The 17504-nt window shown below is 39.3% G+C and overlaps 1 protein-coding gene across 1 annotated transcript in view; it reads right to left on the bottom strand.

Annotated features, from left to right (window-relative positions):
* AIMP1 (aminoacyl tRNA synthetase complex interacting multifunctional protein 1) overlaps positions 1–17504 on the bottom strand; it is a 56465-nt gene that overhangs the window by 25863 nt on the left and 13098 nt on the right. The window contains exon 2 of the mRNA XM_034770822.1: positions 458–591. Coding sequence (XP_034626713.1) covers positions 458–591 — 134 coding nt within the window. The remainder of the gene's footprint in view (positions 1–457; positions 592–17504) is intronic.

Here is a 17504-nt window from a genome sequence, read left to right as displayed (position 1 = left end):
TGAATGTAGGGCTGGGGCAGGGTGTTGGGGTGCAGGAGGGAGTGTCGTGTGTGGGAGAGGGTGCAGTGTGCAGGAAGGGGCTCAGGGCAAGGGGTTGGGGCAGAGGAGGGGTGCGGAATGTACTAGGTGGCTCAGGGAAGGGGGTTGGGATGCAGGAGGGGGTGCACAGTGTGGGAGGGGGCTCAGAGCGATGGTGCAGGGAGGGGGCTCAGGGCAGGGGGTTGGGGTGCAGGAGGGGTGAGGCATGCGGCAGGGGTGCAGGGTGTGGCAGTGGGCTCAGGGCAGGGAGTTGGCATGCAGGAGGGGTTCAGACTCTGGCCCAGCACCGCTTACCTGGAGCGGCTCCAGGGTGGCAGCGGTGCGCACCGGGGCCAGGGCAGGCTCCCTGTATATAATATTATAGTATAATATTAACCATCTGATTAGTAAATTTGCTTTAAGCCATTGACTTTCTTACTAGCTTTCTCCTTTAGAAGAGCAACTTGCTGTTTGAGGTATTCAATGACTTGATCCGCCTCTGCACCCTTTTGCTCCAGTCTGTTCAATACTGCATTATTGGCTGCCATCTTTACCAAGGAACGGGCTAAAAACCTGAAACAGGAAAGCGAGAATAATGTGAACATTGCCTTAATGTAATTAACTGTACATTTTTATGCCACATGAATCAGCACTAAAATCAACTGCTGATGCAGTAGGAACATTTGTTAAATGAGCAAGCTGGGCTCCCTCCCGCTAAATGAAAACCCAAACAAACAAAAAGCAATGTTAACCAAATTCTGATGTTTGCCAGCTGCATTTAAGTCTTTTGGAAGAAAAGCCACCCTACTCCAACCAGCCATCTGTAGAAAACATGTTCCTGCTGCACAGCAAAGCACCAACCCCCCTACCTTCCCAGAATGAAAGGCAGATCCAGAGACAGACAATGAATAAATGAGCAATGGGGAACAAATTAAAAACAAAGAGGGGAAAAGATAAGGGAAATAAGTTTAGACTGAAGGACAACATGTCTCATATTTGTATCTGAAACATTTATGAAATTATCAACCAAAAAAAAAAAAAAAAAGAGTAAGAATGCGTAAGAAAAGCCAAACTTGGTTGGACCAATGGTCTTCTGACAGTGGCCAGTGCCAGATCCTTCAGAGGGACTGAACAGACAGGGGAATGTAGAGTGATCCGTCTCCTGTTGTCCAGTTCCAGCTTCTGGCAGTTGGAGGGACACACAGAGCATCCTGACCATCTTGGCTAATAGGCATGGATGGATCTGTCTTCCATGAACTTATCTAACTCTTTTTTGAACCCAGTTTTACGTCACAACATCCAATAAGTTGACTGCATTGTGTGAAGGAGTTAGTTACGTTTGTTTTAAACCTTCTGCCTATTAATTGAGTGACTTCTAGTTTTTATGTCATATGAAGGGAGAAAATAACACTTCCCTATTCACTCTCTCCACACATTCATGGATTTATGGACTTCTATTATATTCCATTAGTTGTCTCTTTTATAAGCTTAAAAAGACAGACTGTTCATGTCTTCTCAGATGGAAATTGTTGCATACCCTTAATCATTTTTTTGCTTTTCTCTGTACCCTTTCCAGTTTTAATACACCTTTTTTGAGATAGGATGACCAGAACTGCATGCAGTATTCAAGGTGTGGGCATAGCATGGATTTATATAGCGGCATTATATTTTCTGTCATACTATCTATCCCTTTTTCCTAATGGTTCCTAACATTGTTAGCTTTTTGACTGCCGCTGTGTCACAGACCCAAGGACTCCCTCCCTCAGGAGGTCCCATGGGGAGGCAAATTAGCATTGTATGTTGCTAATGCAGTTGCAAACATCGCAAGGCATTTTAGGGGAGGGTCAAAGGTGTGAGTATGGAGTGAAAGATTCCTTTGCAGGTTGCAAGAGGCCAAAGGGGGAAGGAGGAAGAGAGCAGAGAATGGGTTAACTCGACACTTCAGTGAGCTCCATCTGAAGATAAAACGCTGGCCTGGTCCAAGGCCATGGGCTCGACAAAAAAGTTTACATCTGTATTCACATCTTACCCAGCCCTGGTCAGTCGTAAAAAAAGGAGAGCTGAGCTGAGCAGGGCTGCAGAGATTGCAAAACGGGGGAGGGGGGACGGCCAACAGGGGGGGGGGGGGGGGGGGGGGGAAGGAACGACACAAAGTCTCTGAAGCCGGTGTGTTTTGGGAAAGCTGAGGAGGCCACAGCAAGCCGGTTTGGACTGGTAAAAAGAGCACCAGGAACAGAGAGCCCTGAACAAAAACGCCCCCAAAGAACCCGGGACTTAAAAACCCTCCCGAGAACCAAAGCGAGCCGGAGATCACAGCAGACCCTGGACAACCCGTGCACGGGACAAGAACTCCCATCCACCCCTCCTCCTCTTCTTCTTACGTTACACCCAGGCTTGGCCAGCCTTGGGTCATGCGTGTATGAGTATGAAAGTTGGTTAGGGCTGGGGTACTAATGGTTTCTTGCTTCCTTTGAGTGACGCGGGAGCAGTCCCATCACTCACTGCTGTTATTTTATTAATAAAGCTTTAAACGTAGACACTTGGTGTGCTCTGTCATCTCCTCTCCTAAAAATCCTGTGGCCTCAGCCTGATCGCCTGACGCCACAGGCAGACTGGTAACATAAATCTGTCACAGCTGCACATTGAGCATGTTTCCAAAGAACAATCCACAATGACTCCAAGATCTCTTTCTTGAGTGGTAACAGCTAATTAGATGCCATCATTTTGTATATGTAGTTGGGATTATTTTTTCCATTGTGCATTACTTCGCACTTATCAACACACTGAATTTCATCTGCCATTTTGTTGCCCCCAGTTTAGTAACTCTTTAGCTTTTGGTCAGCTTTGGATTTACCTATCTTGTATTATCTGCAAATTTTACCACATCACTGTTCACCTCCTTTTCAAGATCATTTATGATTATGTTGAACAGCACAGGTTCCAGTACAGATCCTTGGGGACCCCACTATTTACCACTTTCCAGTGTGAAAACTGAATATTTATTCCTACCCTTTGTGTCTAATCTTTTAATTAATCAATTACTGATCCAGGAGAGGACCTTCCCTCTTATCCCATGACTCCTCAGTTTGCATAAGAGCCTTTGGTGAGGTACTGCGTCAAAGGCTTTCTGAAAGGCCAACTAACTATATCATGGGTCATCCTTGTCCACATGCTTGCTGATATCCTCAAAGAATTTTAATAGATTGGTGAGGCATGATTTCCCTTTACAAAAGCCGTGTTGACCCTTCCCCAACATATTGTATTAATCTATGTGTCTGATAATTTTGTTCTTTATTATAGTTTCAACTAATTTGCATGGCACTGAAGTTAGGCTTACTAGCCTGTAATTGCCAGGATTACATTCAGCTACTCTCCAGTCATCTAGTACAGAGGCTGATTTAAGCAATAGGTTACGTACTACAGTCAGTAGTTCTGAAATTTCGTATGTGAGTTCCTTCAGAATCCTTGGGACAATACCTTCTAGTCCTGGTGACTTATTACTATTTAATTTACCAATTTTATTCCATAATGTCCTCTATTGACACTTCAATCTGGGACAGTTCTTCAGATTTGTCATGTAAAAAGAAGGTCTCAGTTGTGGGGTGAGGCTCCCCTCCCTGCACCAATCCTCTGCAGTGAAGACTGATGCAAAGAATTCATTTAGCTGTTCACAGCAGAAGCCTTCTCTTCCTTTATTGCTTCTTTAGCATCCAGTGCCCTCTTACAAATTCTAAATCCTCCACATAAGTCAAGGAGTTAGAAGGCAGAGGATATATTACATATTTATGGTTATCCATAAACATTAATAGAGAAAATCACTGTTTTGTTTCTCTTAAGGGCAATTCTCAACCCTAACTACACCGTAAAAGGAGGAACCAAATTCCCCCCATATTGATATTTTCTCTCTCTTTGCTGTTATGCACATCTAAATCTAGTCACCTCTACCTCATCTCTCAGGATCCTCAAGAGAATTCCTTCCAAACACAGTACAGAGGATCTGTGAGCCCCTGCTCTGCCTCACTGAGAGCCTTCACTTGGTAAATCCAACGGGGTTTAGTCCTTTCCCTTCTCCTGTTCAATGTTTATGTCTAACCATTAAGCGAGAATAGATGATACTCAAATGTCAGCTATATATTGGTGACAAACAGCAATATAATCACTCTCCTCTGCAGCAGCCTATGCTTTCCCTATCTACCTGAAAAAAATAAGCACTTCCATGAATTACAGCTAGCTGAACTATAATGAAAGAAATAAGCAGATGATACTGGTGGACAGGGAGAAGTACTCTGAAGATCTCCCAAGACAAAAGAGAGTCCACCAGCTAAAGGACTCTATCCATCAATCCCACAGGTGTGAGATCTTGGATTCTATGCCTAGACTCCTAGGTTGTAGCAGTGCCCAGAAATACCTTTATCATTTCAAATGGCAAGATAACTGAGCCTGCTTCTCTCGGACAATGATTCTGCCACAATAATCTACATCTATTTCTTTGAAAATGAACAACTATAATGCTCTCTGTCTGGGGTTGAGAACAGAATCCACACTGCAAGGGTACTTTAAGAATGGAGTTACAATTTAAACTCTGATTCTCCTGCCTGTTTAACAGTAGTGAATTAAATGTCATTTAAAAATGTTTGCAGACATGAATTTCCTTTACATTTTACAAGGCATAAATGTTGAGACAGAATTAAAAGGTAACATCTTACACTAAATTTATACAAGGTGGCTAGCTAAACTTTAGTGATCCTTGAGAAATATGTAAACTATAATTCTCTCGACGGAGTGTAATACTAACAGCATAAGCTTAGCCAACAACAATAAAACGCTACTAAAACTTCAAAGTGAATAGAACTAGTACATTTTATAGTTATTAACCAAGTTGGCTAATGAACTGAGGATCGGGAAATAAAGTTACATGATTACACCAGATAGACTTTTCCCATTTGTCAAATAAATTTCCAGAGATCTAATATTATAACAAAGGAGAAACAGGTATTTGAGATATTGTTACCAAGAGCCAATAGAACGAAATGAACTGTAGTACTGGCAATGTAAGAACTTGCCAATATGGAGAGATAAGAAGTTATACATAAAAAACAGAGTTTCTTATAGGTAAAACTTTGTTTAAAATTGTGTACTTAGCGTAAAATATAAAACATTAAAAGCATTAACTGAAGGCTAATAAAATTGTGGTTTAATGTTATGACAATCAATAGCTGGGATTTGTATATTCATGTTTTCCCATCACTTGCTTTTCTGCCCATGTAATCTTTGGATAATATGCTAAGACTATAAGAAGAGGAGAAAAAAACTGAATACTGTAACTTGGTAGAAGACAGGGCCTAAAGGAACACATATCTTCTGACCTTCAAATGAGTCCAAGTTCCAGAAAGTCACTCAGAAAAATCAAGTCATTGGGATTTAAGAAAACTACATTTGAAAGGCTGCTATCCCTTCTTTTATATAAAATGTCGACAGAAAACATGAAAAACATGCTTTGAAGACAGCAGGATTCTCTAATATTACTAAATGATATATTCAGATTACATGAGTTATACACAGAGTTCTATTCAGTGTCAGGAATCAAGCTGAACTGTGGACCAGGTATTAGACCTGGAGCTGACCACACTGATTGACCAGACCCCCCATTGGCTGAAAGGCACCACCTACTCCTGGGGGAATTCTGTGCCACTGTCCTTGAGCAGAATTTATGTCCCCTGCAGATTTCTTTGCTTTCCCACAGAAAAATGACTTTCTGATGGGGAAGCAAAGGGAAGCCACAAGAGCGGTCATGCAAACCTCCCCAGTAGTATGTTTCGGGTGCCCAGGACAACCGACACAGAGGTAAATCACTGTGGGACAGGGGACGGGACTGGGGAGGACCCTGCTAGTGGCTCCTACCCTGCACCAGGCTCAGCCCCTAGTTCCGGCTGGGCTGAGGAGGACAGGACTTCCTCTTCCCCTGAATGGCATCTTGGGCCATGTCAGACCCACCACCAGATTCCTCCCCTGGCCGTAAGAAGCTCTGAAAACTACCCCTCCCCACCCCCTCCCCCAGCCCTTCCTGCACCCATCACTCTTCAGCTGCAGGGGGAGGGATCACTGTTCAGGGAGCTGCTCCCACATCCGCCCAACTCCCATGCATTAGACTGCAACATATCCTAGAAGCAAATAATTCAAATCTATGTTTGTTAAAATATATAAAGCATTTATTTAAATGTATATGGTTGTTGGAAATTTATTTGGTTGTTGAATTCCACCTTAATTCCTCCATTTGACTCAAATGGATATCATTCTCTAAAGACATTTATTACATGTCTGCTTACCTATAGGTGTTTGCATTTCCATAGCGACAGAAGTAGCCTGTGAAGCGATATGGTTCAATGCTACAGTCCAGACGCAAGCCAAATGTTCACGGCCTTGAAAAGGAGTTTGGATCAGGTACACAAATTGTATATCATTTTAAGATTCAAGCTATGTAAATAAGTGTAAGAGTATCCTTATTGGCTGAAATAATTTTCATTAAAATCTACAGATGTCAAACTTTAACTGGGTTGACAACTGGAAGACCCAACTGGAATAAGCAGTTTACTCTGTGGAAAATGTCACTTATTGATAGAACATAGAAATAAGAGAACCCAAGAGGTCTTGGAATTAATGTTATAGTCAATAGTTTTTATCAAGATTAAGTTAACAGGATTATTATCAATCTATTCAGCAGAAGGAAAATAAGAAGCATGGAAGAAAATACATTAAAGATCCCTTCCTACCTAGAAGTATCTCCTTCTGCTCTAGTTTTTTTTAAACGAAACAAGTAAATTTTACAGCCAAATTTATTCCTGGTGTAACTCCAGTGTCTTGGGAGGGAAAAACTTCATTTGGAATTTGTGTCTGTAGAAAAAACTCTGGGGCAACTTTATTACTAAATGGAGTATTTTGAACTAGAAGATGCCAAATGAGAGAAAGGAAATTGGATGACTAATCTGAGAAGAGAAAAAAACTATACTTTAAGTGTATCCAGTGAAGTCATCTGATTAACTAAAGTTCTTCAGTTAAACGTCTGGTATTCTATCAAATCATTTATATATCAGAGATCTAGAATTGGCTGAAACACTTGTTTTCATTACATGAAGAATGATTGACAGTGCCTGGATAAGACATGTATGTCTTGTAGGTATAATAAAATGCTATACTGATATCCAGAAGCTGCTTAATTTCTATTCTGATACCGTTAGAAAACTGATTTAGAGTCAGATGCGAATTCAGTTCTATAAAGACGAGTTTATCTTAAAAAAATTAGAAAAACTAAATCTAAGATTATTCATGTGAAAAATCAAAGATAACTCTACTTACACACTAATTGAAGAGGGCTAGTAAAGACTTTCACCACTTTCTTACCTGCATTTCTTTCAGTATCATAGGCTTAACTCCAGGGGAAGCACGATTAAGCATTGCCAAAATATAGATGATATAGAATGCAAATGCAGGGTCCAAATGAGAGAAATTTCCAATTTTTGAAAAACTACGGAAGGCAAATAATAAAAAGATCTGGAGGTCTTTACTTCTTTATTTCCTATACGCAGATTTTCTTGACTACTTCTTTTTAAAATAGTTGCCTATATTCTTTAGCAAAAGGTACTATCTCCTGAATGCTTTGGCAGTCCCATATGTCATAAGCAAAGAGAAGGGTTTATTTTATTTACTGGGTTTATAAAAGAGAAGAAAATTAGGAAGGGCCCCAAACAAGACAAAATTAAAATAGATATTCCATAAGAAAATAATACTTTGCATTTACACAGGAGGCACTATCAGAAAATTTCAATATGCCTACTAACGTCCTTAAACCAGAACTGACATATAACTCAATGGTTCTGACTTTAAAAAAGGGGAAGAAAAAAAAAGGGGTAAAAAGGAAAACACATAATCAAGAAGATGACTCTGTTGTTATAATTCCTTGCTTTAAAAATGTTTTTAAAATGCTTTTCTCCCTTTTTAAAGTGTTGCCAGTTACAAATGTCTTTTGCCATAGTGAAGAGCTAATGCTAAGGTTTTAAAATTGAGAAATAATAAACTGTTTTTGGAACCTATCCACAATCCTGAGATGCATTCAATTAAACTGTTTTTGGGAGAGAGATCATTTCATCAAGAAACAGGCTTTAGAAGCCAACTGGTTTCTCAAAACTTTAAAAAACAAACAAACAAACAAAAAGAACACAAAACTTGAATTTCCAATACTGTACGTTTTTTCAAATTTTCCGAGGACTGCTTAGTTCATATAATCACATATAAACTACAAAAGTAGCATTACTTATTGCACATGACTGTAGGATCATTTCCCATACATAAATATGTTTCTTTTTGTATATTTGCACTGAAATCTATTCCAATGACTTTACTTTTATTTTCAGCTGGGTATGGGAAATACCAAACAAATCCCATCAATTAATAGACAATGTCCCCACCTTCTCTTCCTACAGAACTGTCTCTCCAACCTTTCTACTTATTTCAATACAAATCATAACCACTTGTGTTTGTCAGCCTGAAGCTTTGCTAAGAGCAAGATTTTTAGATTAATATTTGTTCTCAGAAATCCTTCATTATTACTGCTGCCCCTCTCTGTCTCACACACTTCTCCACAATAAAAGAATCAGGTTGGCACGGTGACTTAGCACACAGATACCATCAGTTAGTGCTTCAACCACATACTTTCAGTGCTCTCATTCTGAGTCAATAGACACAGAAATAAAGTGTCTACATCTATTTTGTTCTAGCCATGGTGAGATTCAAAGTTGTCATGGGGCAGCCAATCCTGTTCACAATCAATAGCCATGTACAAACACTGAATAGACAGCAACCACAAGAGGGATATAATTACAAAACTACAAAATATATTGCTCCTAGTGCATGCCACTTTCATGGACAAGTAACTCAATAGGCCTAGGATCAGACTAAGAACTATTAGCAGAGAAAAATACAGGCCATACAATAAATGATCATTTTTAGTTTTCCATTTAAAAACACTCCATGGATATTCACTGAGTGCATTAAAAGTTGTTATTACAGCACTGTTTCATTACAGACATGGGACTAATTACATTTTGCAGGTAACTCATTGAGAAGAGCATGAGGAAGACAAAATTCCTTCAACACAAATACTAATATAATCACTAATTTAAAATACAGGGAAACCTATAAAACTACTTATATATGGATAATCATGTTTTCTGTCTTTAATTTGTTGTAACAAATAGCTCTCAAACAGTTTCAGATGTCAATATTTTTTCCCCATGAGGGCTTTTTCAACTCTTCATTTTGGCCAAGTTGCACAGTGATGGACTGTTTTACTCTAAGTATTTTAAATTGCTGCATTATCACCAACAATATCATTTTGCTTCTAAAAAGAATATTTTGTTCAAATAAAAGGAAGGAAGGGAACAGCTTTTATTAGGATGGTCGTTCTTCCTATACTCAAGGCTTCTTAGCAGACAAACTTACAGAAGACCATATATATTATAATAAAACATGCCAGCTATTTTCCAGACTCTGCTGCCCTTTACTCTGGAACATGCATGATCTGACAAGCTACTTACTGAACCAAATGTAAGACGCGCACATCACCCTGTACTATGGAAAAGGAGGGAAAAAAAAGTGACAAAAATAGAAGAAAGGGTGGGGGAAAGAAAATACTTGTTTTTGACAAAACTACTACTTTCTAAACCATCAGTCCGGTACAAGCAGCTGAATAGGTGGCTAGCACTTGTGTCAACTTCTGTTATGTCAGGGAATGATGATTCATCTTTTGAAATACTTTAAATACGTCGTCTTTAAGGTCTTTTCCTCCTAATTAACAGTTGATGAGATGATTAGTTAGGATCCTGCAGCCAGTGAGAACTGAACAGCTTCAGGCAGTGCTAACCAATGACTAGACTAGCGCTATTATTCATGACCACATTTAGATTTTAAGACAAAAAGACAATGTGTAATATTGAGATACTGAAATTTTTATTTGAAATAAATCATTACATAGTCTCATTGTGACACCCAGTCTCTGAGTGAGAGTAAGTTAAAGTGTTAAAGTGAGAGCACAATATTCACAAGCTATCAACTTCTGTGTAGTCTGTACCCACAAAAACAACGAGGAGTCCGGTGGCACCTTAAAGACTAACAGATTTATTTGAAGAAGTGGGTTTTTTACCCATGAAAACTTTTATGCCCAAATAAATCTGTTAGTCTTTAAGGTGCCACCGGACTCCTCGCTGTTTTTGTGTAATCAATGTTCAAACAGCAATAACAAAGAGGGTTAAGGAATGAATTATTAAACAACTATACTTGTACACTTCTCCCACAGGTTAAACTCACATCTTTTGCAATATGAGAGTCACAGTAATTGATGTATAAATTTCCAAATTGTTAATACAACCCAAGAAAGTGTCAGGACTGAAGAATGACTTCTCCTGATTATCAGGCTGTACCCCAGCTGCAGAACTTGGCTTTCCTAGTCCTAAGAGCCTTGCCCTCCCTATTTCTTAAAGCTGGAAACATTAAAAAACAAACCAACCAACCTCCTCACAAGAAACATCACACAAATAAAGGTGCTTTTCTAGGAACTGTTCAGAATTCACACTAAAGAATGAAGAGTTGACTCCAAAAACTAAGACAGGTTGAAAGTGGCTATAAGGCATTCTAATGTCGTTTTAAGAGAAGGTCTTCAACACCTAACTTTATGTTTTTACTAATTATTAGTAGCTTTCACCCATTCTATTCCCCCCCCACCCGCTCCTTTTCTGCTTATTCTAGAAACCTGATTATCAATGGATCATTTTATCTCTCACAGACCACAATGGGAACAGCTCTTCTAAGCATCAGGACACCAGCCCCAGAATAATCCTGCTAGATTATCCTTGTCCCTTCCTTTATCTATAAAGTAGGTTTCAGGCTTTAAGTTGCATGACGTAACTTAAAAAAAGGTAACAAACAAATGCTTTTGTAACACTAAATGCATACAGTAATATTTAGCTAACTGAAGAAATATATGACAAGTCATCCTTGTTTATATAGTCTGTCTGCCACTTCTGGAAAAGTTTTATTTTAGAATATAATTTACTTTGACAGAAGTCTATTCTCCTTCCTAGACACGTACTCCTCTGTTTCTCTTAACTGACCCTTTTTCTCACAGAAGTAAACTCCCTTCATCTGGAAAGGCGAAATATGTAGTGTCCTGACATTAAATGATTGAACGTCACCCCCCAACAGCCACTATATTCTCTCACATTAGGGAAAATACGTCAAACATTTTAAATAACAAAAAAGCAAAAAATACAATCTGGGCTCAATGTTCACATGATAAGTATTAGCTTGATACCAACCTAAAATGAGTTTGAAAACTGACTCTAAAATTATTACTGGTTGTCAGGAACCATCAACAACTTATGTTTTTCTTAGTTTGATTCCCCCCCCCCCCTAAAATTTTTGACTCGGCAATATTGATTACCCATATAATTCAATAAAATATCATATTCCAGCATGTAGAAATAAATCTCTGTGAAAGGAGAGCTTTCCCAACAAGTTCTAAAGAGGAGACCTGCAACTACAAGGCAAGCCAAGCCAAACTATTAGCTAACAACATCAGAAAAATCACAGAATGAGTTTATATGCAGTACCGTATAGATATATGAATAGATTTTAAAGCCTTATCATGGGCTTAACATGAATGAAAAGTTTCCTTTGAAACTTCTATACAGCAGACATTAAAAACTGAACATCTACCACCTGCAGTAGACAAAATTACTACAAATATTGTGGTATTTCCCATTTTAAGTGTAGGGATTATATGCAAATACTTCAGTGTAGTAATCATTCATAGTTTAATTCCACCTACCATCTGAAGAATACTTTAGTCGGTGTACTACGTGGCTCAGATGAAAGGCAGAATATGGCAACCTTCCACACTTCTAGGAGGTTGGTCCAAATACAAGCCAGATTAGTAATGTGTGACCAAAAGCTTCCACTGCCTCACTGCTGTTTGTTGATCTCAGTCCAATTCCCAGTGCACATTTGTCCACCTCACAAAAACCATGACCATAATTTGCACCCTTTTTAGTCTCCTCAGCAGATGTGCCAAGGACTACATAGGGCACTGAGACTTGCGGAAAGCCTACATTACAACATTAAATTGATCTAAATTATATCAACAGACAGCACCACAGTAATTGAATCGGTTTTACATGTCCACACTAGGCTCCTTGTGTCAGCAGTGCACTTCGTCACCAAGAGCGCTTGCACTGATTTAACTGCCCGTGTGGGGCATTATGGGAGTTTCTGAAAGACAGTTACAGTGAGTGTAAGCAACACAGCATCTACACTGACACTGCATCCAGCTAACTACATCGACTTAAACACTACACCTCTCGTGGAGATGGAGTTATTAAGTCAGGGTAGTGGGCGAGTTATACTGGTGGGAGCAATATTTTAGTGTAGACCAGTGGTCTCCAACCTTTTTATGCCCAAGATCACTTTTTGAAGTTAAGGGCAACCCAGGATCCACCCTGCACCTTCCCCGAGGCCCCGCCCCACTCACTCCATCTCCCCCGTCCCCAGGGGCTCTGGGCTGGGGCAGGGGTTTGGGGTACAGGAGGGGTTATGGGGTGCTAGCTCTCGGAGGGGTCAGGGCTGGGGTTTGGATGTGGGCTCCCAGCGGGCAGCACTTACTGTGGGCAGCTCCTGGCTGGCAGCACAGCAAGGTTAAGGCAGGCTTCCTGCCTGCCCCGGCCCTACACTGCTCCCGGAAGGGCCAACGCACCCCTGTGAAGGGGGGCAGGGGCACTGCCCCCTCAGATCCCATTGGCTACAGTTCCCTGTTCCTGGCCAATGGGAGCTGCGGGGGCTGTGCTTGCAGGCAGGAGCAATGCAACAAGACCCCTTCCCCTCCACTCCCCCGGGGCCACGCTGGACACTTCCTGGAGTGGTGTGGAGCCGAGGCAAGCAGAGAGCCTGCCTTAGGGGAAGCCCTGCTGCTCCGCCAGAGATCATGATCGACCAGTTGGTGACCACTGGTGTAGACACGTACAAAGTTAGTTCGATGAAAGCTGACTTATGTTGACCTAACTCTGTAATACAGACGAGGTCCTGACACTAAAGTTCTCCCCAGGTCAAGACTGAAACAAATGCAGAAATGTTTGCTAGTGCATGGGACAGAAAATTTAAATCTTCTGGGCTGTCTGTTCAGCACGTTTCATCACCGAGAACACAAGAAATTAAATAATACTGTTAATACTTACATAGTACAAATACTTCATGTGAAATGTCTCTTAACTTGTGGCTCCTGCTGCCTGCACACTAAGCTAAAAGTATTATTCTTCTAAATGGTAATATCAGAATGTTATGATAATCATGTCCCGCATGCCTGTTAGGAGGCATATATGTGCTCTAATGGAATAAACATAACACCCATAGGATAGGTCTATACTTACCGCCGGGTCCGGTGGTAAGCAATTGATCTTCTGGGATCGATTTATCGCGTCTTGTCTAGACGCGATAAATCGATCCCGGAAGTGCTTGTCATCGACGCCGGTACTCCAGCTCGGTGAGAGGAGCACGCAGCATCAACGGGGGAGCCTGCCTGCCGCGTCTGGACCTGCGGTAAGTTCGAACTAAGGTACTTCGACTTCAGCTACGGTACATTATTAACGTAGCTGAAGTTGCGTACCTTAGTTCGAAGTGGGGGGTTAGTGTGGACCAGGCCTTAGTGTTAAAACTTTTTTCTTTATTTCTTGGTCCTTTAAAGCTGGTTTCCATACATAAAATAAGTCTTTGGGAAGAAAAGGCTGCCATGTAAAATTGAGGGTCAAGGATTTTTAAAAAATACAGGTGCCTAAAAGCAGGCTGATTTTTCCAAAGTGGTGAGCTTCCAATAGTTCTCACTGAAGTATGAAATATGAATTTCAGAATATTCCGAAGTGCCTAAACAACATAGGAGCTTAAATCCCATTTTTAGAAGTGATTTATGCCTTTGAAAAATTCCCCCTAAATCTCATTGAAAGTCAATAGAACTTAGGAGGCTACATTACTTTTGAAAATCTTGGTTACTATTTATTTCTCATATTCATTTCTAACTGTGTGTGTTCCTGATTTTAAGAGGTCCTACACCTCTTAATTATATACACACACATTTTAACATTGAGAAATCTAACCCTCAAAAGCAAGGGGATCCACTGCAGCCAGTTGCGCCTGCAAAGTCACTGTGCTCCAGTATGATTCACTCCAACAGGAGAGCAGAAAGTGTTTGCACTGCTATCATCTGTTTGGGGCTCCTACTGTGGAAAGGCAACTTTAAGCTATGGCTAGGGCTTTTGTAGGAGACCCACTGCCCAGGAAATGTGCTGAACCAGTGTACTTCTGGCCAGGCTTGTCATAGCCTCTCCTCTGTTGCCTACTTTGGCGATGTGGTGGCTGCCTCTGGATGCCCAGTATAGAAATAGCATCTCAGGGCTGAATATAGTCCAGGAAATGTAGCTTTCATCTCAAGAAAACCCCACTGGGTTTTTTCTTGGGCAAGAGATGGGGGGAAAACAACTATGAAAAAGTTGGGATCAAACTTGTATAACCAAATCAAAAGTTGGAGTCCCTAGCCAATTCTCTCGTTCTTGACAGAATGAAAACAAGGAGTAAGTGAATTTTATATACAAACCATCGTTTCTTCTTGTGAGAAGCCATTGGTCACACTCCTACAGAATAAGTACAGATGCGAACTAGAGATAGTTTTATTTACTGAAGTTGTTTCTGAATTTAATGAAGTTGTTTCTGTATTTTCATGTATACAGAAAGGGTTTTTCTGTTGTATTATGTACATAGTGCGATTTCTGTTTTAAAATACACTGTTTCTTGAATATACATAGTCCATATTTTTATAGTATACTGTAAAATAAACATTTGTTTTTCATAACCTTATTCCACAGAAATTAAACAGGGAGACATTTAATGTGATCATCTGCAAATCTACAACTACAAAATTAAAGTGATCAAAGAGAACTGACTTAGCTATGAGACCTTACACAAACAAGAATTTGATGACAGAACAATTAATGTTAAAATACCTTCTCTAAACCCTCTAAAACTGTATAAGTTTCCTTTTGGGTCTGCAGGAGCTCTCAGTGATAACTATTTTATATTTAAAACATTTAAAAAATCTTTCCAGTAGGTAGGCAACATTTCAAAGACAACCCCCACTTACCTATAAAGAGCTGAATTAGAGATGCAAAAAGGAAATGTCATTAAAGCATTAAATATAGCTTCAGTAACTCAATGATGTCTTTACACTTAATTCAAAAGGTGTATGTTTCAACTAGATCGTACAATACTCCTAGCAAGTTGAAATCTCATCACAAGAGTCATCCTGTGTACTATAATTTTTGGTACCAGTTGCTGGCATTTTTTACTCTTAAATATTAAACACAAATACCGATTTCCAAATTTCTTGACTTTTTAAATTCCCCAAATTAAAATCTGTCAATAAGAAAAATACATTAAGCTGATAATTCAAGGTAAAAAGCAAAAGTAGTTCTTAACCATTGTGGTAAGCCAAATGCAAGAAGCTAAAAATAACCATGATCAGTTCATGAAAGCATGCAGCAAATAATACGCAGCAGTATAACAACACATCTAAAATGAACAAGTACAACATCAAGACTCAATGTCACTTCCATTATATACTAAAATAACTAATTTGGATGTTTTTCTACATAAAAATCAGTTTATTAAGAACTGTGTGAAATTTAATTGAAAGCAAAAACATCTGTCCAAAAATAATGGCAATAAACATTTTAAAGAGCAGCAATGAGTCTCACTTATAAAAAAAATAATCAATTTTAAATATCTGACTTGCAGTTTTATTGTCCCATTCATAAAATAATTAAAAAATTAAACACTCGGCTTCCCCTTTTCACTAACTTGTCCAAGTAAAATTCAATTTCTCAAATGTTAAACCAGTTCAATATTTTAAAGCAAAACAGAGGAAAAAAAAGTGATCTTCTACGAAGATCTTCATTGTTACCTAATGAAGAACAAATTATTTATTCAGTTTGGGAATGGAGAACCTACACTGGTTTCTAAGTCACACTGATTGCTAATGTGGGCTCCCAGCAACTGGTCCTTGTCAGTCATTTGTAGTCACACTTCACTTCAACAGCATATTACAGTGGTATTTGCAATCTCATATTTTTGGAAGGATACATCAGCTTCAAAACCAGTCTTTTGTAAGAATGTCATCTGCAGGATTAAATCCAAATTTTGTAATGTTTTTGCCTAAAAAGTACATTATCTAAAAATGAATATGTCCACATATAAACTGACTACAGTGCTTCTTGGATCAGTGATTGCTATGGTCCTCAGGCAAAAACAAACAAAAAGCAACCACAAAAAAATCCTCCCCTTAGAAAATCCATCCTGAAATATTTTGTATTTCAGAGATATTTTACATGTTCTCTTTTTCATTCAGATTCCCTGTACACTGTTATAAAAGTTTTTCAGTTTCTTGGGATGGAAACTATTGGTTTCCAGCAGGAAGAGAAAAACAACAGAATTCAGAAGCTGTGACTGTACAAAAGCAACATATCTGTTTGTGAATGTGGTGGATTAAGTATAGATATAAGGATGTTTGAAAACAAAATGCCTGTTTTCATATGGATTGGGTGTAAATAAAAAGCTATGTTGTGGCATGGACATTTCAGAACTATACTGGTCTGAATACAAGACGATTAATGATAGCAAGCTGTCTCTTTACTACACAAAGAACACTCCCCTCTTTTCTATAGTGTGTTACTTAAACTTTCTTTCAGTGAAACTGATATATGCAAGGCAGAGATCAGATACTCAAGTTTTTCTGTATTATTTATTATGCCAGAAAGACTTTGTAGTTTTTATTTAGGAGGGGAACTGTTAATACAACAGTTTTAATGAAAATTAACCAATATTGGTACTTTCATTATCTGTTTTTATTTTTAAACTTTTCTCCTTAAAATGTTTGCAACACAAACATTTGACCTTTTACTAGTACTGATGAGCCAAACAAGGAATGGATGAGAAACAAAAGCGATATTGACTGGCCTATTTAAACTGTCCAAACTGAGTGAAATACACAAATTCCATTACGAAAACAAAGAATATTTTTAAATGTCAGGTTTTATTAGTAATGTTAGAACATTTATCTTTAAAAACATGCTATTTAAGCTTTGCAATGTCCTTCTAAATCGTTCTGTGCCAGTCTTAATTTTTTGGTTGATATGTTCAGAATGACTAGAAGTGACTGATCAGGAGCATGTCTTAAAGTGGCCCATCCAAACTACATATTACCACTCCACTATCACATGCCGCATAAACCGGGATTCCACAGCCTGGCCACTCCAGCTGACCCAGAGCTGGCTGAAGCTGCCAGCATCCCTAGCAGTAGAGGCTTGGCCCAGTTTTCTTGGTTCCTGTCCTTAGATGGGTTT

Source organism: Trachemys scripta, chromosome 5, assembly GCF_013100865.1.
Source record: "Trachemys scripta elegans isolate TJP31775 chromosome 5, CAS_Tse_1.0, whole genome shotgun sequence".
Taxonomy (NCBI): Eukaryota; Metazoa; Chordata; order Testudines; family Emydidae; genus Trachemys; species Trachemys scripta.
Note: the sequence above shows the minus strand (reverse complement) of the source record. Positions and strands in the feature narration are given on the sequence as shown.